Source organism: Crocodylus siamensis, chromosome 6 (genome assembly GCF_052110815.1).
Source record: "Crocodylus siamensis isolate JL-2025a chromosome 6, ASM5211081v1, whole genome shotgun sequence".
NCBI classification, from domain to species: domain Eukaryota; kingdom Metazoa; phylum Chordata; order Crocodylia; family Crocodylidae; genus Crocodylus; species Crocodylus siamensis.
The window spans coordinates 73,042,690-73,064,833 of NC_143400.1; the positions used below are offsets into that span (position 1 = coordinate 73,042,690).

Sequence of the window (22,144 nt, forward strand, 5' to 3'; positions counted from 1 at the left end):
GTGGCATTCTGTATCAGCGGCATTCAATCTCCTGGTCTCACAGGTTGGATGAGTGGCATGGGGCTGATCCACAGGCCCAATTGGTTCCCACGCCACCTCCACTTGGCTCTGAGCTGCCAGATTGGGCTGATACTTCCTCTGCTTATGCTGCCTCTGTTCAGCCCTGCATTACCTCCTCTGGGCCATGCTTTGCCTCCTCTCGGCCCCACACTGCCCGTGGGCCTATACCATGTCTAGAGGGCCCTGCACTACTGGATCAGGTTGTGCCACAGGATTAGACCTTGAGCTGCCTCTCCTGGGCCCAGTCCACACTGCCAGGCTGCACCACCTCTGCTCAGCTTGATACACCCAATCTAGCACTCAGGGCCTCTCTATTCAGCCCACAGGGCTCCCCCATAGGTCCAGAAAATTGTCAGTAAGGGAGTGACAATTATCATTGCCACCGTTCCACCACAGTCAAATTTTGGCTTCATAGGGAACCCTGTGGGCTAGATAGAGTGGTTCTGTGGGTCTGATCTGGCCTGCAAGCTAGTGATTGAGCACCAGTGCTCTCTCTAGATATATCTTAGTCTGAAAGGTGTATATCTACCCTGCCTTCTCACTGGCTAATCACCATCACATTGGGCTGATCCTGCAGGATGCTGTGTGCTCTGGCCCTGACCTAGGAAAGCCCTTGAGGACCTATTTAACATTAAACATAAGAGAAGATTCACCCCATACAGTGTCATTCCATTATACTTGCTCAATAACTTTTAGATAAAGAATATCTTGCAGAAAGGCCAGTTCTTGGTTTAAACTGCTCTCTACCATGTCCTTTAATAATTTGTTCCAATGGTCAATCAGCCTCATTGATTACAAAAAAAGAAAAAATGTTCCTAATTTCCAATTTGCATTTGTTTGGCTTTACCTTCCAGCCATTGGTTTTTATTACATTATTAGTCATTTTATTGAAGTCTGTAAGAACTACACAGATGCTTACAGTTTAGCTTCTCTGGAGGGGTAGCTCATGGCTGGAATGCCAAGCACCCTTCATGAACAAGCTCATTGTATCAGTCCTACATCCTTCAAGGCAGCTAAAAAATATTGGATTGGATTTAAATTGTACCTAGTCTTTCTTTTAAAGACCTAAAAGAATTGGCCCATGTTACTTTGGAACTACTCCTTGAGCATTTTATTGACAGGTAGCTGCACTCACACATCTCAAGTTGTATAAAGTTTCCATCTTAACAAGCAAAGTTGGCAGGCAATTGCACTTCTACTGTGATGGGCCCCATGGTATGTAACTCATTGTCCACTGAAATCTATCTGATTTAATGTCTTGTCACTTTTAGAAAGCTCCTTTAAGCTTTTCCTATTCAAAGTTAGTGTTAACTCTTACTTATCATGTTTCCTTTTTTCCCTCCTTTAAGATTTGAATCTTTCTCTTATTTGAATATATATGCATTTTAATTGGTAGAATTTTAATTTGTTTTACTGTATTATTTTTTATTTTGTTGAAATTTATTCTTGTAGGCTGCATGTGACCCACAAGGGGTTATACTGGGACCTTCAGGGTCCTGCATTGCTCCAGCTGTAATAACAGCCAGAGACTCCAGGTTTCCCCTACTTCCTCCAGCTGCTACTTCCAGTCTCCAACCAAGGGAGCAGGGCACTGTGACATGTAGCAAAGAGAGTGGAAGGTAAGTCTAGGGTTGTGCAAGTGTGCCACGCAGTAGTGCAGGGGAGGTGGCAGCATGCTGCCTGCATGAATGCACAGTGCAGTGAGCAACTTGGGTGTCTTTGGCTCACCCTAATCCAGTTCTCGTTCGTGCAGCTCACAGGGTGTGTGGACCTTTGCCCCTTACATTGGACAGCCCCATGTTAATGCAACACAAACTCTATTACACTGTATGATTTCATAGATTTCATAGACATTAGGGCTGGAAGGGACCTCGGAAGATCATCAAGTCCAGTCCTCCACCCAAAGGGCAGGAAGTCAGCTGGGGTCATAGGATCCCAGCAAGATAAGCATACAATTTGCTCTTGAAGGTGGTCAGAGTAGGTGCCTGGCACGGGAGACCGTCTGCCACTCAACAGTGGAGGGCTCATCCCGGTCTGCCCTCTCCTCGGTCGTACCACCCTGCAGAGAAAGAAAATACCTATCAATTTCCTCCTCTGCCTCACGGATTCCCCTCAGCCTGCTAACCTCCTCCAGGAGCCTCTGCACCCGTTCCTCCAGGGTCCTAAGGCGGATACCTACAGGACAGGTGCAGGAGTCCCCAGTCCCTGCCCCCCCAATAAAACATTGTCCAACAATCGCTCTCACTCTCTCGCTGTCATGCTCTCTCTCTCTTTTTATAGTGGTCTTTTGTTTTACTTGTGGAGGAACATGGGTTTGGGGGTATTTTAGAGAGTGATTTTGGAATTTTTTTTTTAATCAGGGATTTTTCAGTTTTCCAATAGGGAACACCAGAATTCCTGCTAGGGAGGCCAGTGGCAGGACCCTGCCTGCTCAGAGCTGGCACCTTAGACCCAGCTGGCTGTGGCTGACCTCCTGGCCAGTTGGGGCCAAGAGGACATGCTTTGACAGTTCAAAGCAGGCCACCACACCCAGAACATCTTCAGGTTGATAGCTGCCCACGTGCCCGGGCAGGGGGCACAAATGGCAGGGGGCACAAAATCCAACCCTGCAACCGCAGTCCACTGGCAGCTGGCCCAGTGGGGCAGATGCCTCTACTGGCTCTACAGTCCCCATCCGAGTCTGGCAGGTGCACAGCAGGTCACAGCCAGACAGCAGCCCCCAGTTCCAAACTGCTGCAGTGGGTAGAGGGTACAGGGAACTTTCAGGGCTGCTTCAGCAGTCCAGCTGGCACAAGAGGTAGTGTCCCCAGGTACCAGTTGGCTGGGCCCTAGAAGCTCCTGAGAGCTGGTATCCGTGACCTACTTGCCGGGGCAGCTTTTTATACTGCTGTGGCCAGGACAGGTGCTGGCCCCGGGCTCTAGCTCCCCCTGGCTGATGATCCGGTAGGAGCCAGGCAGGGTTATTTTACCCCTAGTGGCACAATTTTCTCCACAACAAAGTGCAAAAAGCCCCAGCTCAAATTTGCACCACTTCTATTTGAGCTTCTGCAAGAGCATGTGTTTGCATGTGTGGATGCACCCATATAAGGGAAAAAGCAAAATATGGAAAAGAGACAACTGCATTTGCAAACAGATAAAAGTAAAAAAAAATGAAATTCTTATACATGACATAATCCAAGCAAAACAAAAATTGAAAAAAGGCCAACATGAAAAAACACAAAAATGAAAATTAGTGAAATGGAATGTTTCTCAAAAAAGGACAAAAGTGTGCTCATCTTGTGTACAAACACATCACCTTGTTTCACTTCCCACCAAAAATGGGGAAACACAACACATTACGTGGGTCAGAAGCAGGAAAAATAAATTACACTGAAACAGAAGCATAACTCACCTACAGAATATGAAGCGAAAAGTACCCCAAATTTAAAAATGGAACAGAAAATTCATTTGCTAATCATACTTTCGCAGTTCCGTGTGTTAATGTTGCATATTTTAAAAATAATTTTCAGAAAATTAATTTTGCTTCTCCTTTCATCTATTTCCTTACCAAGTAAGTTATCATGAAAGGCGGGTGATCCAGGCTGACCTGGGCAGGTCTCAGCAAATGGGCGGATGAGAACCCGATGGTGTTTAACACCGAAAAATGCAAGGTTCTCCACCTTGGGAAGAAAAACCTGCAGCATCCTTACAGGCTTGGCAGTGCTACACTGGCTAGCACTATGGAAGAAAGAGACTTGGGGGTCATCATTGACCACAAAATGAACATGAGCCTGCAATGCGATGCTGCGGCCAGTAAAGCGACCAAAACGCTGGCTTGCATCCATAGATGCTTCTCAAGCAAATCCCGGGACGTCATTCTCCCCTTGTACTCGGCCTTGGTGAGGCCGCAGCTGGAGTACTGCGTCCAGTTTTGGGCTCCACAATTCAAAAAGGATGTGGAGAAGCTTGAGAGAGTCCAGAGAAGAGCCACGCGCATGATCAGAGGTCAGGAAAACAGACTTTATGACAACAGGCTGAGAGCCAAGGGGCTCTTTAGCCTGGAAAAGCGCAGGCTCAGGGGTGATCTGATGGCCACCTATAAGTTTATCAGGGGTGACCACCAGCATCTGGGGGAACATTTGTTCACCAGAGCGCCCCAAGGGATGACGAGGTTAAACGGTCATAAACTACTGTGAGACCAATTAAGGCTGGACACAAGGAAGAATTTCTTTACTGTCTGAGCCCCCAAGGTCTGGAACAGTCTGCCAGCGGAGGTCCATCTGGAGAACAGGTACGAGGTAATCCCAACAAGGGTCAAAGGGAGCAGGAGGGCACATAAACTCCCATGGCTCGCTAGGAGCATCCGGGAATGTCTCCTTGCTAAAAGGGAGGCATACACCCAATGGAGGGATGGGGTCATCACCAAGAAGGACTATGTTACAGTCGCCCGAGGATGTAGGGGGGCAGTCAGGAAGGCCAAGGCAGAGATGGAGATAGGACTAGCTTCCCGGATTAAGGACAATAAGAAGTCCTTCTTCAAATACATAGGGGGTAAAAAGAGGGTCCCGGGTAATGTGGGGCCCCTGCAGGACACGATGGGCAACTTAGTCATCATGCCAGATGACAAAGCTAACATATTTAACGATTTCTTTGCCTCTGTCTTCCTAAGTAGGGACCAGTTCAGCCACCTCCCTGCTGGGCCCCCCTCGGGCCCCGGGAGAGACACGCCTGGGCCAGGGGTTAGCGAGGAGTTAGTTAGGGTACTTCTGGAGAGGCTGGACATGTTCAAGTCCGCTGGTCCCTACGATCTTCACCCTAGGGTTCTACAGGAACTGGCTGAGGTCATTGCGGGACCCCTGGTGCGGCTCTATGAGCACTCGTGGTGCTCTGGTGAGGTGCCGGAGGACTGGAAGAGGGCCAATGTGGTCGCTATCTTCAAAAAGGGAAAAAAAGAGGACCCGGGAAATTACAGGCCAGTTAGTCTTACCTCAATCCCGGGTAAGCTCTTTGAAAAAATTATCCTGGCACACATCCAGGAGGGCCTTGCGGGGGAATGCATGCTCAGGGGCAACCAACATGGGTTCATCAGTGGCAGGTCTTGTCAGACCAACCTGGTGGCCTTTTACGATCAGGTCACCAAATCATTAGACGCAGGGGTTGCTGTGGATGTAGTCTTTCTGGACTTCCTGAAGGCTTTCGACACTGTCTCTCACCCTGTCCTCATCAAAAAGCTGGGAGACTGTGGTGTCGATGCCCACACAGTCAAATGGGTCGTTAACTGGTTGGAGGGCCGCACCCAGAGGGTGGTAGTGGATGGGTTCTTCTCGACCTGGAAGGACGTGGGCAGTGGGGTTCCGCAGGGCTCGGTCCTCGGGCCCGCACTGTTCAACATCTTCATCAGTGACTTGGATGAGGGGGTAGAAAGCACCCTGTTCAAGTTTGCTGATGACACTAAGATGTGGGGGGATGTGGGTGCACTAGAAGGGTGCAATAGGCTACAAGCTGACCTTGACAGGTTGCAACGGTGGGCGGATGAGAATAGGATGGGGTTTAACACTGATAAGTGCAAGGTGTTGCACATGGGGAGGAAGAACCGGCACCACACTTACAGGTTGGGGAACTCCCCTCTTGCCAGCACGGAGATGGAAAAGGATCTTGGAGTCGTCATTGACTCCACAATGAACATGGGCCGGCAGTGTGGGGAGGCAGTCAAGAAGGCCAACCGTACCCTGTCATGCATCCACAGATGCATCTCGAGCAGGTCCAGGGAGGTGATCCTCCCCCTCTATGCGGCGCTGGTCAGGCCGCAGCTGGAGTACTGCGTCCAGTTCTGGGCGCCACACTTCAAGAGGGACGTGGACGATATGGAAAGAGTCCAGAGGAGGGCCACTCGTATGATCAGGGGTCAGCAGGGCAGGCCTTATGAGGAGAGGCTACGGGACCTGAACCTGTTTAGCCTCCACAAGAGAAGGTTAAGGGGGGACCTTGTGGCCTGCTACAAACTGGTCGGGGGGATCAGCAGGTATTGGGGGAGTCCCTGTTCCCCCATGTGCTGCCAGGAGTGACCAGGAATAACGGTCACAAGCAGGCGGAGGGTAGGTTTAGATTAGATATTAGGAGGTGCTACTTCACAGTCAGGGCGGCTAGGGCCTGGAACTGGCTTCCAGGGGAAGTGGTGCAGGCTCCTAGCCTGGGGATTTTTAAAAGGAAGTTAGATGAGCACCTTGCCGGGGTCATCTGACCCCGGTGCTCTTTCCTGCCAAGGCAGGGGGTCGGACTAGATGATCTACCTAGGTCTCTTCCGACTCTAGCTACTATGAAACTATGATATATCTAAAGTGTTAAAGCAAGTCTCTTATCATAATAATAAAGTGAACTCTAAATACAGGTTTCATGAATTCATGAATACATATTTTGTTGACCTGCCATGGGGTGATGGCCTCCACACAAGGCGTTGGTCCCCCACACAAGGGCTACTGCCCCTCAACATGGAGTTCAGCCCCTACACAAGAAGTTCAGCCCCTCCGCCAGAGGGTTCAGCCCCCACACAAGAGCTACACTCCTGCAACAGGGGATTCAGCCCCCCAACAGGGGTTTTGTCCCCTACACAAAGGGTTCGGCCCCCCCCCAAAGGGGTTCATACCCCCAACAGGGGGTTTGGGACTCTCACAAGGGGTATGGCCCAGGGGGTTCATCCCCCACACAAGGGGTATGGCCCCCCCAATGGGGGCCAAATGGCCCCCACAGGTGCTACCACCCCCCTGCAAGGCCTACATTCTCCAACCCCCCAATTGCTGCCTCACCTGGCCTTATCCCCCACCAGCTGCTGCAGAGCCCCCAATGGCTAATCCTCTCAGCCCCAAGCCCCCACTTCCCCAGACCCCCCCCAATGGCTTCCCCACCCAGCCGCACCCCCAACCTGCACTCCCAGGCCCCCAAGGCTGCCCCCACAACCCCAGGCACCATCACTTAAAAAAAAAAACCAGAAAAAGAAAAGAAAATGGAAAAAAAGAGCCTCTGCTTACCTGAGAAGCAGGGGTGGAGGGGCTCCGGGGCCTCCTGGCAGAGCCCCCCGGGCAGCACAGGACAGTGGAGGGGCAGGACGGCTCAGGTTGGGGCTGCTGGGGCTGTCACCCTGCTCTGCACTGTGCAGGCGGGGCCCCCAGGCAGCCACAAGGCACCTCCAACTGCTGGTAAGTGCCGGGGGTTTTTTTGTTTTTTTTTAAAGTATGGGAGGGCAAGGATGGGGGGGCTGGCGGGGGGATGGGGCTGGACAGGGCAGGGGCCGGGGTTCTCAGGGGGCTGGTGAAGGGAGGGGCGAGCCCCAGCAGGGCTCGGGAGGTTCGGGGGGGGCTGGTAGCAACCAAGGGTAGGGGTGGGGGTTTTGGGGGGGCTTTGGGGGGGCTGGCTGGTGGATGGGACAGCTCTGGAAGAGGTCAGGGGCCTCAGGGGGACTGGCGGCAGGAGGGGGGGGGGCTGGGGAGTATGCGTGGCTGCCGGGGGTTCCCCCCACAGTCCCTTTCCCCCTCCAGCCCCTCCGACCCCTTATTCACTGGCACCGGAGCCCTGGTGCTGAAACACGTGGCCTGGCCGGCTGGGTGTTTCAGCACCAGGGTGAGGGGCAACCATAGAGACACTCTGGCAGTCAGAGCATCTCTATGGAAGGCCCAGCCTCTGGTTGTCTCAGGGCATGGTCAGGGGACCGCGCCCTGCCCCGCTTTTTTATACTTTGCTTTTTTTAGACCCCTGGAGGGGTCTAATTTTCTCTCCATGCTGCAAGTTTGCAGCGCGGGAAACATTTCTTTGTTCCCGCGTGTGCCTGTTACCCCACCTCAAAGGGGATTGAGGTGGGGCAAGAGGCACGTGTGTGCTCGTGTGGACACGCCCTATTTGTTCTTGTTAATGTTTTTGTTTATATTCTGTTTCAGAGAGCCTTGGCACACCCATTACAAAGGCTTAGAACAAATAATATTTACTTTAATATTAAAATAGTTTTAATATGACTCTTTTGTTTTGATTTTTTTTTCAGTCAAATGACTTGAATTCAGGACTTGAGGTCTGTGGAAAAGAATGGTTTGAAATGTAGCAAACCTGTTTCTACTGTTTGTGCTGTTCTGCCACAGCATCTATTCAGGCAGGTGCCTAAATCACAGAATCAATGAGTTGGAAGGGACCTAGACAGATCATCCGACCCCCTGCCATGGGCAGCTGGCAGGGGTCATAAGACCCCAGCCAGGTGCCTGTCCAGTCCCCTCTTGAAGATTTCCAGGGAAGGTGAGAGCACCACCTCTCTAGGAAGCCTATTCCAGGCTCTGGCCGCCCTTACAGTGAAGTCGTTCTTCCTAATATCTAACCTAAACTTATCCTCCCTCAGCTTGTGGCCATTGTTCCTGGTGACTCCAAGGGAGGGCCCTGGTGAACAGACTTTCCCCGAGTCCCTGCTGGTGGCAGGCACATAAGGTTGTAGGCAGCCACAAGATCCCCCCTCAGTCTCCTCTTGCGGAGACTGAAGAGATTCAGGTCCCTCAGCCTCTCATAGGGCTGGCCAGGGAGGCCCCCAACCATACGAGTGGCCTCCTCTGGACCCTCTCCAGGTTCTCCATGTCCCTCTTGAAGTGCGGCTCTAAATATGTTCCTAACTTCAAGCCAGGTGAATCAATGGGATGACTTTAGTGGGAATATTCCTATGCTTAAACCTAGGCATATGCTTAAATAGCAGGCTTTATTTCAGCCTGTGTGAGGAAATATGTAGTTTATGTGGTTAAGTGTAGCTTTTTATCCTCCTTATTCCATAATTCTGGATGCATCTGTGGGGAGGATCCATTAGGAGGCCTTCATAATCCATTTGGTTATTAAATCTGCCTTTATCTTTGTTGTTGACATTCTCAAAGTAATCATATCACCACTAACAATTTTATATTGAATAAATCTCTCTCTCTCTCTCTCAGAACAATAATGATCATTATCAGTGTTCAGACTTTCCTCAGAAATGTCAGGGTAAAATTTCTTTCTAAAGTAGGGTTCTTCCTTTTTAATGTAAACATTTTTTCTTAAAACAAGTTCAGTTTTCGATAGCAAAGTCTGAGAATCTAACAGGTCTCTCAGTCTTCATGTCCTTTTCCCAAGAACCAAGTCCTCATTCAGCAGTTGTCGGGATCACAGAGGCACACAGCAGACATGCAGTTCTCTCCGGCCCTCCCCCCACTTTCTTCTTTAAAATCTGTGTAGTGGGTTTCAGGCTACTGAAGAAAACACTTCCACATGGTTGCTAGGTGGCAGATCTCCACTTAGCAAAGCATTTGCCATATTGTATTACTATTGCATGTTGTAGAATAGATTGGCTGGGTGCCCAAGTCTCCATATCAAAGCTCTTTTTGTATTGTAGTTTTTAGGTTAAAACCTGTGACAAAATCAAGTTCACATCTCTCAGGTAATGAAAGCAATGTGCCCTTTTAGCCAGGTGCATGGAAATCTGGGTTAAGTATAACAAAGTATTTGTTGGCTGGAGCTATTTCAGCTGTTTCCTTAAGCTCAGTGTCAGACCCAAATGTTTCAAAACTAATCTGTGTGGCAGAAAACCTGAGGGTGAGGGCCAAGATTAACAGCCACAGACAGGAGGCAAGTATTGTATGCTCCCCATTTATTTTGCACCAATGCCAAAGCTCTAGATTGAAGGGGGACCTAAATCACAACACGGTGATCTGGATCCAGTCTTCAGAGTTCAAGATCCAGTTCAGATCCATTGTAGACAGATAAGACTTACGTATGAAATTTAGTTCTTTCAGAAGTTTGAGGGGATACCAAATCAGTATGGGTTTCATATACTATGTCAATATGGAGTATATATATTTGGATGCATTCTGAACTACTACATTGATTGCATATACAGATTTCTGCTGTTGTTAGTTACAGCCTCTAATTTCGCATAAATCTTTGTTCTTTTAACAAAACTGAAGAAGAAAATATAATAGATATAATTGTGATTATTGTAATAGAAATAGATGAGGATGAACCGTGATCATCTTGTGAATGCTCCAATAGCATGAACCACTTAGAAATCACATTAGGAAAACCGATTTAATTATATAGTGTATTCTGTACTTATGTCGTGTTATCACTTACTCACTGTGTTAGTGACAAATGCTAATGTTTTTTGACCACATCATTTAAGAATACCTCCTCTTGGGACATCTGATTGAGATGCTTCCTTGGGGCTTCTTGGCACTCTAGCTGCCTAGGGGTATGTCTACACATTTAATAATAAGCTTTAGGTAATACACATTAAATCTAGTACCTCCGTTGTGAGGTACTAGAAAAATGCACATTAGCCTATTTTAATGCACATTAGCTAAACAGCACTGTTTTTGGTGATGCTTTAATGGGCTAATACACATTAAAGCGCATGGGAGAGTAAATGGATAAAGGCTGTAAGCTTCCTGCCTTGCTTGTCCCTGTAGGTTGGAGAGAATCTCTACTAATAAAATGGTTTGATCCTTTGCTATGTGGCCAAAAATGCAGGGATGGTGTATGTCTTGGCTTCTCCGTCCATTACACTGGCACAGAACAGGTAAGCCAACGAGGAAGTATGGTGTAGCCAGAAAAGTATTTCTTCCCTGAACCCTGATGCTAATCCATCCCTCAAAAAGGATCAGTTCCCCAGACCTTTTCTGATGAAGAACACTTCGGGTGCCCATACATGTGCTGGTTCATTAGAATCGAGTCTGCTCCACATTCTAATTAGAATGCTCCAGCATGGCCATGTATGAGCCCCTGCAGGTTTAAAAATGGCTGCTGGGGCACTTTAACTAAACCTGATAGAATGAGGTTTAGATAAAGTGTCAGGCAGTCATTTTTTAAACTACGGGGGCCTAATACACATGATGGTGAAGTGTTTTAATTAGAGTGGCTCTCCAGGAACTGCTGGAATTAAAATGCCTCGAGCCCTGAGCCGCCTTTAACTCTAGGTCCTAGAACCTAAAGACATAGGTCTTGTTGTCAAAACATGTAGGAGAAGAGTAAAACAGTCACTGGAGGAACGTGCTTAAGGAATGAGTTATGAATTTTGTTTTAATTTTGTTTCCCTTGAAGTTGTATTATGTACCAGTCATATCAAAGTTGCAACATCATTACAGCCGCAGTCTTTCACACTTACGTAATTTATAAAAAACTGCCAGTAGAATTGCTGTTTATTTCCTTTTTTCTTACTGAAAAGTTCTACTCTTCCCACCCTTGTTCCAACTGTTTTTGGCACACAGTAAAAGAATGTGAGCTAGCCAAATCTGATTCCCTCTTTAGAAGAAAGGGCAAGTCTGTCGGAAGAAAGCATTTATGTGCATCTTTGGCCGGCTTTAGCACTGTCAGTAGTCACCTCTGCAAAATTCGAAATACACTATGCAGACAGAACTTGAGATGGTACTGGCGTCTATCTGTTTAGCTATAAACACATAGTTTTTTGTTATTGTTGGTTTTTAAACAAAACCTTCAACTTTTTTTTAACATGCTTGGCATTTAAATATTTTTTTCATTTATTTGCATTCTTCTCATGAAAAGTGCTAGATTGTCGTTCATGGAGACCACAGATTTGTTGTGTGAACCCAGTTAGGATTTGGAGGCTGGAACTGTTCAAACTACCCTCAACATGGAAGTGGAGGCAGTTGCTTTTTGTAGTAAAATGACACTTCATTTGCCATGCACACTCAACCCATGGCTTTTCAGAATGCACAGGAAGCTTGCCAGCAAGAGTCTGTTACAATGAAGATGGTTATGCAATGTACATACTCATCTATTAGGAACTAAATTGAGACCCCTGATCTGCTCTAGTTCATATTGCTGAAACACAATCAATGGTAACTTCTGGATACTACTTTTAATCAGGTTGTGCATAGATTAAAACTAAATTTCAAAAGGAAACAAAACATTCATGAGTTAGGTATAATTCATTGCAACCATCCATGAGATTGCACAAGTATAACTAGAAGCACTTGTCAGGGCATTTTGAAATGTGGCTGTTTTACTTTGGCTGAATTTCTTATTACCACTAGATCCCCAATTCTGCAAACACATATGAGCTTATGTCGACCAGAGCCCATGAATATATCTACAGACGCAAATGGTGTGGTGTGTTGTCCCAAGGTGCTTGAGCGTAACTTGGTTTGCCTGTTACATGGTGCATCGTCACAGATAACATGACGCACATTTTTATCAAGTTAAAAAGAAGTTAGAAGCTTTACTAAGAAGCTGCAACTGCACCACTCCTGGATCTACCCATCTGGCCAGAATTTACGTGCAAGCATGGTCAAGGCCTTTGTTTTCTCAGGTTTAAATGAACCACAGACCTTTAGGTGAAAGCGAGTTTGTTGGGGATCAGTATCAAGCCTTACATCAACAAAGCACAAACACTTGTCACTTTCCTGATTTCCTTTGGAAAGTGTGGAGATCCCTGATCCTTCAGATTTACACATGCACTCAGCTTAGGCAATCGTAGTGGACCCAAGAGTCATTCGCCATCCCTGCCAGGCCAAAGAAACAGCTTGGCAGCAACCTTTTCCTTGCAGCCACGGGGACAGTGGCTGGAAGCCCTAGAGCTTCAGTGGTACCACAGCCCACTCCTGGGGCTACTTCACTATACACTTGATCGTGGTTATAGTGGCCCTGACCTGACGGAAAGGATCCGGGTCCCAGCTTTGCCATGGCCCTCGGCTACGGGAGCTGCATTCCCAGGTGGAGGCGGGAACGGGCTCCAACCTGGCACAGGGGAGGTGGGGATGGTCAGGAGACGGGGCCGGCACCCGGGAGGCAGCTCCACAGACGCGCGGAGCGCTCGGTGCGGGCACCGGAGCCAGCCTGCCCCGGCGCAGCCGCCTTCCTACCCGCACGCAGGGGCGGGGAGCGCAGCAGGCGGCCCGGCCTGGCCCGGCCCGGCGCCCTCGGGCTGCAGCGGGCGCCCGCTGGGAGGCGGCCGCTGCCTTCGGCGCTCGGCCGCGCTGCGGGGGAGGCGCCAGGGCGCGGGCGGGCGGGCCGGCGGCCGCAGGTGGGGAGGGGCCGCGGCCGCGGGGTGTCCCCCACGAGCACGAGGTGAGTCCGGCGGGGTGGGAGCGCGGGGCTGAGGCCGGGGGCGGCGACCTGCCGGGCACTGACCCCGCTCCTGCTTTTGTTCCGCCCCAGCCGCGGCGGAGGGCGCCGGCTGCGATGGACGGGGAGAGCGAAGTGGACTTCCCGCCCCGCAGCCTGGCGCCCTTGTGGAAGCGGCGCTCGGCCCCCGCGCCCCAGCTCCGGGCCAAGAGCAGACCTCGCCCCCAGTCCTACCAGAGCCCCAGCGGGGTCCTCGTCACCGACTTCCCCGTGGAGGAGCTCGCGGGGCCCCCCCCGGACGGCCGCCTCGCCCCCCGCAGCCCCCTGGTGCTTCCCTCGGCGGTGGGAGCGCGGGCTGCTGCCGAGTGCAGAGCCCAGCCCTCCGGCCCTCCCTCCGGCCCGCCCGCTCAGGTGCTGAAGCTGGTTTCCACTCATTCCCTGAGTTTCAGGCCTCACGGTGCCCTGCCCGCCCGGGACAGCCCAGGGGGTCGTCCGCGGAGGAGCTCCAGGCAACCAGCACTAGTCCCAGAACAGGACCAGGCTGTCTTACCGCCCAGCCCTGGGTCCTCTCCTGCTGGAAATGTTCCTTCCCCGGATACCAGCGTGCCAGCTATTGTACAGGTCCACTGCGACCAGGTTGGACGGTCACCCCCGGGGCCTTCCTCGATGTCCCAGACAGCTCCTCCAGAGCTCAGCTCCACGCTCCAGAGACTGCCGTCCAACGAGACCCCCGTCTCAGAGCAGCCCTCCGTCGTTCTGAGTACAAACAGCCCTGCTGCTCGCAAAGTGGGCAGGCAGCAGATCATTCCTAAGAGTCTGGCCTCGGAAATAAAAGTGACCAACAAATTCAGTAACCCAAGCCTGGAGCCAAACAAGAGAGTTGTGAAGGTTCGCAGCATGGTAGAGGACCTTAACGTGCCTTTGGTAGCCTCTGGCGATGAAGAAACGGAAGGTGACTTGGATAGTCTAGGAACGCTGAGACGAGGGTTGAGATCTACTTCCTACCGCAGGGCAGTTGTGAGCGGCGTTGACTTTGACAGCTCTACAAATTTTAAGAAAAAAAACAGAATGTCCCAGCCTCTACTCAAAGCAGTGGTGGAAGATAAGGAGAAGTTTTCCAGCTTAGGAAGAATAAAGGTGAGTAGACTGGTGGATGAAACTGAAGCAGTAACTTGAATGGTATTGTGTGATTTGCTGTGTTTTTCTGAGTGCTCTGTTTATGGTCAGCAACTTTTTTGTCGATTCTGAAAATCTCTATGGTTATTTAAAATCTCTTCAGTTCCACTTGGATCAAAACAGTATTTTCAAGGGGTCACTTAATTTGAAACCCAGGATGTTTACAAATAAAGAGAGCGTTAACAGTAGTTTCATGTTGTATGGCTGCCACTGAGCCCCTCTGCCAATTCAGATGTTGTTTTGCAATCACACTTCTTTTTAAAATTGCTTCCCATGGCCCAGTATGCCCATGAGTACAGGAGTCAGTGCAACTGACTTCACAAACTGCTGCTTAATGCAGAAAGTAAATGAACTGGCAAAAAAAAGTAATTTTCCCCCCTTCTAATCTTTTTTTTAGATACAATAATCTTAGGCGTTACTTGTAATAGTATATTTAAAACAGGCAGATGTTTAACTGGCAAAATCCCTTTTAAATAACTTTTACCTATAGTGTTGGGCTAATATGTGTCCTAAAAGTAGGATGATGGCTTATTTTAATACCCAGATTAATCCTTTTTGAGTAATAGTGTTACTATATTTTATCATGTATTCACATACTAAATGATGCCACAAGGACTTGCTAACAAATTGGAAACATTCATTAATCTTTTTTTGCTTGAATGTGTCACGCTAACTTTTTCTTGTGTTTCATTTGCATTTTATGCTTCAAGCATTGATTGTTTTAATAAATTGGTATATTACAAATCTCTGCAGGGTGACTTGGAACTGTGTGGTAAAGTACTCCAGGAAAGGCTTACCAGCTGTAACTACTGGAATATTGTAATTATCATCTACATGATAATTTAACGTGAGGGTTGGGAGCTTTCAGAGAAATGAAATAAAGAAGCAGGAGGTCAAGGTGTGGGCCATATCATGCCATCAGTTTTTTGTGATGAGAGTTGTGATGGTTCTGCTTAAATTCTGATGATGTGATATTGCCCTCTGTGTCGCTTTTTTTTTTTCTGCTAGCAAAATCTCTCTCTTTGATCAACTGAACTAATGCTATATGAACCACATAAATGTCTGAAATGTAATGCTCAAATAAAGTCTATTTTGGGGGTTTGTTGTGGTCTCAGAAACTAACTTGCTGAATATTTGATGAGAGTTTTATTGTAGGGTGAACAGAAAGAAGCTAGTCACTCAAACATGCGATTTCTAGGAAGCTAAGAGGGAATGAAATAAGTTAGAAGGTCATTACACTCTTGTAAAGCCATTAAAGCTTTATTCAGTTTATAAGAAAAATACCACATGTAGGACAAATCTAAATAAACGATAAAGACAGAAAAATACCCAGAGGAACTTGTAAAGTGAAACAATTTACAAGTGAAACAACTGTTGTATGAGAGACTTCCTAAGTTTATACATTAGGAATAAATGACTCAGTGCCTAAATATCAAATAAAGTACTATAGTACTTGTATGCTGTCAGCAACTTGGTATCCTTATCTTCACATGCTGTTTCCTTTTTTCTATTGAAAATTAGAAGAAAATGCTGAAAGGACAAGGGACCTTTGATGGGGAAGGTAAGCACTGGCCTTTTGTAGAGGTTGTTTTTTACTATTTTAATGAATACTAAGAAAACATGCTTTCAATAGACAGAATAAATCCTAAAAGAAACTAACTTTAAGAAGATGATTTCATATAATTCTTCAATGCTTTGTCCAAGAATAAGCATCTTGGGAAAGTCGAAGTTTAGGTTACCAATCAGTTGAAAATTCCTTTCTCTAATATTTTGTCTGACTGACAGTGCTGCTTATGGAATTCTTTAACCATTATAGAAAGGCAGGTAAGGAAATACCTTAAACTTGAATATGAAAAGAAACTGGACTGTATGTTGTTTAAACCTCTGCTGGTATAAAGCACTGTGGAATTTGCATAAAAAAGGTCCATTCCCATAAGCCAGTTCCAGGCCTCTAGAACAGTGGTTCTCAAACTTTTTTTTTTCACGACGACTTAAATTTCTGAGGGTCTTGGCAGACCACTTAAACTTTTTTTTGTTCTACAAATCAAAGCACATAACTCATATTGTGATAGCAGTAGTCTTACCTTACAAGTGCAGATATTCTCAATTGTTCTGCAACCTTTGTGCGGACCACCTGAATGGAGCTCATGGAGCAGCGGTGAGCCTCTGCTCTAGAAGCATAGCCATCTTGCACCTGTGTGGATGCAAGAATTAAGTTCTGGATTCAGCTTGCAGGCTGGGGGCTAAGTTGTCATACTCTGGTAGGGGTGTTAACCACTGCTATCCTCTGCTCCCTGACCTTTACCAGTGCTTAGGAGAGTTGTCTTTGCTGTCCAGGTTTTAATCCTTTCTTCTGTTGTAGCTTTTTGAAACTTAAGTTTGCAGGCTAGGTATTATCTTTGTCTCTGCTCTTCCATGCTCTGTCTCTCACCTCTTATCCTGACTCTTGACAAGTTTGTTATTTTCCCTGTATCTTCATTTTTTTTTTCTCTTCCTGTCTACAAAATCTTAGGGCTCTGGGATAATTTTGGTTTGACCATGCTCTCTTTGGCTTGTCCTTCTTTTCATCTCCCCTCCATTCAAAATCCAGTTGTCCTAATTCTTTCTTTATTACTTTGTCAGTGTCTTCCATTTGCGTCTTCCCCATTCTGTAACAGCTCCAACAATGTTCAGCTCCAACACTGTTCTTCCAGTTTTGGAGCACTCCACAATGATGTCTTGCCTTCATCTCTTCCAGCATCACTTTTTTTACCTTCACCTTTTCCTATGCTCTGAAGTGATTTTTTTTGTTCTAGTTCCACTTTTGACCATTCTCTTACTCTCCTTTGACAGTGTCACATACATTACTCTCTCCATAATGCTAATCAGTTTCATTCCTTAGGAAGCTTATCAAAACTACATTTACTCTTTGAAGCATACTAGTTCCAATTATCATGATGATATATATGTTATATGAAAAAGTGTTCATATAACATTTTCATTACAGATTTGGATAATGGGATTGATTGCACACTTAACAAATTTGCAGATGACCCCAAGTTAGGTAGAGTTGCAGACACTCTGGAGGGGATGCCTCAGATCCAGAATTCCCTGGGTAGACTGGAAAAGTGGTCTGCAGTCAACCAGGTGAAATTCAACAAGGACAAATGCAAAGTCCTGCACTTGGGATGGAATAAATGCACACACAAATACAGACTGGAGAATGATTGGCTAAGGTGCAGCCCTGCAGAGAAGGACCTTTTGGTTACTGTAAGCTGTATAGTAGCCAATAGTGTTCTCTTGTTGCAAAAGAAAGCCACAGCATACTGGGTTGTATCACCAGAAGTGTCACTTGCAAACCAAGAGAAGTAATTATTTTGCTCTATTCAGCACTAGTGAGGCCTCATCTGGAGCACTTGTGTCCAGTTTCTCTCCCCCCCTGCCCTCCCTCCCCCAACACACACACTTCAAGAAGGATGTGGACAGATTAGAAAGAATCCAGTGAAGAGCAACAAAAATAAGGGGCTTGGGAAGCAGCACCTTTTAAAATGGCTGAAAGAGCTAGGGTTATTTAGTTTGGAGAACAGAAGACTGAGGTGGAATTTTATCAGGCTCAGATAGTAATAATCAATGGCACGAGATCTAGTTGGCAGCCAGTATTAATTGGAGTGTCCCAGGAGTCGGTCCTGGGGCCATTTTTGTTCAATATCTTAATCAATGACCTGGAAGATAGCACAGAGTGCACCCTCAGCAAATGACACTAAGCTGCGGGGAGTAGTAGGTACGCTGGAGGGTAGGGCTAGGATTCAGAGTGACCTAGACAAATTGAAGGATTGGGCCAAAAGAAATCTCATGAGGTTCAACAAGGAGAAGTGCCAAGTTCTGTACTGGGCAGAACAATTCCATGCACTGGTTCATGCTAGGGGTTGACTGGCTGGACAGCAACTCTGCAGAACAGGACCTGGGGTTTATAATGGACAATAAGCTGAATATGAGCCAGCAGTGTGCCATCGTTGCCAAGAAGGCTAACAGCATATTGGGCTGCACTGGTAGGTGTGTTGCTAGTAAGTCGAGTGTAGTGATTCTTCCCCTCTATTCAGTACCGATGAGGCCACGTCTGGCACCACGAGCACTTGTAAAGCTGTTCCAAGGGCCCTGCAGTAACTCCTGCTAGCTCCCTCAACACCCTGGGGTGGAGAGCATCTGGACCCGCTGATATGAACACGTCCAGCCCCTCCAGAAGCTCTCTAACCCGGTCCTCCCCAACCTGCGGTCTGGAAGCGTTCCCCTCAAGTCCCTCCGGCATCACGGTGGGGAAGTCCCGGTCCCTGCACAAGAAAATGGAGGTGAAGAATTGGTTAGAAAGGTCTGCTTTCTCCTCTGGCGCAACCACCAGATTGCCCAGAGGATCTTGCAGGGGCCCCACATTTCCGGGTGCTTTCTTCATCCTCCCTATATATTTGAAAAAGGACTTTTTATTATCTGTGATTTTGGACGCAAGTCCTAGCTCTATGTCTGCCTTACCTTTCCTGACAACCCCCCTACAGGCCCTAGCAGAGGAGATATACTCCTCTTTGGTGATAGCATCCCCTTTCTACCAGGTGTACGCCGCCTTTTTGGCAATCATGCATTCCCAGACGCCCTTGGTGAGCCAGGGGGGCTTATGGGCACTCTTGCCTCCCCTGCTTCTTGTTGGGATGGTCACCCCTTGGGCCCTGAGTATCGTCTCCTTAAGGAATGACTACTCATCTTGGGCATTGAGTTCCCTTTCCCTTGAGAACCCCAGTGCCTCTCCCACTAATCTCAACTCATTAAAGTTGGCTCTCTTGAAGTCTAGGGCTACCGCCTTGCTGCAGCCCTTGACACCCTGCGCTGGATGGTGAATTCCAGCAAGTGATGATCGCTATCACCCAGGTGGTCAAGAACCTGGAGGTCGTCGCCTGTGGCCAGGACCAGGTCCAACAGGGCATTTCCTCTGGTGGGACTGTGCACATCCTGAATTAAGTGGAGGTCCTGTGTCTTGGCCAGGAACCTTCTGGAATGGTGCGATCTGGCTGACTTCCTCCCAGCAGATGTCTGGGTAACTTAAATTGCCCATGACAATCATCCCTTGCCTTGAGTGCGTCTGCAAGCTGGCCTGAAAATTCCAGGTCCAGCTCCTCCCGTTGGTTGGGAGGTCTGTAGTAGACCCCCACTATTAGATCCCTCTCCCCATGGCCGTCTTGTATCTTGACCCAGAGCACCTCAGCTTGCCCCTCCTCTGACCCCATTCTGCTGGCAGAGGATGTGTATTGCTCCTTGACATAGTGCCACACCCCCACCTTTCTTTCCTTCTCTATCCCGCCTGTAAAACTTATAGCCCATAATACTAACTGCCTAGTTGTGGGATGTTTTCTTGTGTACATGCTTAGCAGTAAGTGGGGAGAGAGGTGTTTTAATTAGAGAGGTTTCTGGAGAACTGCTTTAGTTAAAAAGCTTCAGCATCACTGCATTAAGCCCTAGCCTGTTTAAAAATGGCTACAAGACTCTTTAATTAAAGCTCGGTCAATGAGCTTCAGTTGAAGTGCCCCAGAGGCCATTTTAAACCTTTGTGGGCTTATATACATGATATTGTGGCAATATTAGAGCATTCTAACTAGAACACAGATTAATCAAGTCTGCTCCGCTGCGTTCTAATTAGAATGTGTCCAAGCACATGTGTAGACACCCAAGTATTTCTTCTCCTGCCAGATTACATCCTGCCTTTGACTTCTCTTTGTTATTCCATGTAATTGCACAAAGTATGGGGGACAGGTATTTGAGTGGGAGGGGATTAGTTTTAATTTTTATGCTTCTTTCCCATTTGGTACTGTTGCATTCATTAATCTTAGTAGCAGTAAGGCAGGGGTTTCAAACTTGCCTTGTGCCCTAGGCGAGATCCAGACCATGGATCTCCCAGTAGACTGAATCTGTCCCCTAGTGGTGGCCACAGCCAGTGCAGAAACAGTAGGGTAAGTAGTAGTGGGCCAAGAGGCTGCAGATCAATTGAGGGCCTGCTGCTGATGGCCATGTCCACTGGGGCCCAAGGCCCCTAGGATCTGTAGCAGGCCATGCCAATCACTAGCCATGCTTCTAAATTCCCTGGCCCACTGATAGCTCAGAGGTTTGGATGGATGATTTTGTGGGCTGGGCATCCTTGAATTAAAGTATGTAGAAAAAGACTGAATAGCTTACAGGCGTGGAGGGCTTATACTTACCAAAGCTAAGGGGCAGGTATTGAGGTATGTCCCACAAGTTCTGTTTTTGGCCAGGCCTAATTTAAAGTTGTGAAATTAAAATTTGGACTTATTTTCTTCCCCCGCTCTCAATGAACTGTAAAGATAATCTTCGTGTGAATTGCAGTGCATTGTAGGTTTGTAACCCCCTATTTTGCTGAATTTAATCATGAAATAATTGGACTTCTGGATTAAATGCTTACTTTACTGATACCTTTTTTTAAAAAATTGAGCTAGTTATGAAATGTTATACAGCAAATTAGAGAGGAAATAAAATTGTTTTCTGGTTTTCCTGAACAAAGGATGCATCTGTTTTTTAATTCAGTCAGCAGGCATCTTTTTAATAGTGGCACAGTAATCCATTGTAACTGTACTGTGCCATTGTCCACCCTAAATGAGATGCTATCTTTGTCTTTGCTCACATAATGTGTGAGCAACGTGTATTATTTGCTTTATTCTATTGTTTGAATGTTACTTTGTAACTCCGTTGAAAGCAAATGGTAAAACTTTCTGGTAATTAAGGATTCTTTTTTTTCCTAGAAAATGCTGTACTATATCAGAACTACAAAGAAAAAGCTTTGGATATAGATTCAGATGAAGATTCTGAGCCTAAAGAACAGAAAACAGATGAAAAGATTGTTGTTCAGTATAAACCTCTGAGATCAACATGGAGTCAGCTGTCTGTGGTGAGTGTTTATTTGTTACATAGTCAATTAGAAAACAAATACAGTGTGCAAGAATGGATGGAAGCAAGCGCAGTTTTCAGTTTGACATTTATGATCCTTATGTTGTTTCCCAAACATAAAGTGGTTGCAGATTTTTATGTTAATCCGCTGAGTTGAATTGACAAAGTATCATTAACAGGAGGCCAAACTCTGAGGTATTAACTCAGCTTTACATAAATTCTACACAAACAAATGTCCGTCAGCTTCAGACCATCTTAGGTCCACTGGAAAAGCTAAAAGCCAGGTAATTATCTAAATAAGATTAGCAGTATAAGGCTTTTTCCTTCATTAAAGAAAATGGATAACATGAAAAAATGGGCATGCATAAGAAGTTATTTTTTCCACTTGACCAGAAATCCTATCCTGTATCTGTGTGAGAATATTCATAGTTTCATAGAGTAGAACTAGAAATAATGCTCCAGATTAATAGATACTTTTTTGGTACATCTTGCAAATAAAAATAAGTAGAATAAGAAAGGGTAAGGTATTAAGCAAAGGATTGTGAGTTATAGTTCAGCTTTATGTACATAAAACTGTCTTACAAACTCAACAGATTTGTAAATTCAAGCCTTTGCTTAAAGCCCACAATTATCCATATCAATTTTAGCTCATATTCCAGCTTTAGGGCTTGATTTTTGCAAACAGTTTCCATAGGGGACCATGCACAGTTCTTATACCTTATATATATGGGATCCTCCATTGTGTAGACAGACCAATACAAACCTTTAGAATAGATCTGTGGTGCTCAGCTTTCCAGCCCTAAGGGATATATGAGTGGCATGAGATCAGTCCATGGGCTGGATCCCACATGGGGTTAGTCCACTGGCCCATCCCTAACTGACAAGATGCTGCCACGCACTGGCCTGACCCTGCATACCCAGTGACTGTTCAAACCCAGGG

At 46.9% G+C, this 22,144-nt stretch overlaps 1 protein-coding gene across 3 annotated transcripts in view; it reads left to right on the forward strand.

Moving 5' to 3' along the window:
• The first annotated feature begins 7,561 nt into the window (after positions 1 to 7,561).
• ARHGEF26 (Rho guanine nucleotide exchange factor 26) overlaps positions 7,562 to 22,144 on the forward strand; it is a 159,273-nt gene continuing 144,690 nt past the window's right edge. The window contains exons 1-4 of one of the 3 annotated variants that reach the window (XM_090055900.1): positions 7,575 to 13,113; positions 13,204 to 14,247; positions 15,808 to 15,847; positions 21,060 to 21,205. In XM_090055900.1, coding sequence (XP_089912026.1) covers positions 13,228 to 14,247; positions 15,808 to 15,847; positions 21,060 to 21,205 — 1,206 coding nt within the window. In that variant the 5' untranslated portion in view covers positions 7,575 to 13,113; positions 13,204 to 13,227. Of the gene's footprint in view, positions 14,248 to 15,807; positions 15,848 to 21,059; positions 21,206 to 22,144 lie in introns of all 3 variants that reach the window. The other 2 variants (XM_090055902.1, XM_090055901.1) reach the window with 2 other exon arrangements.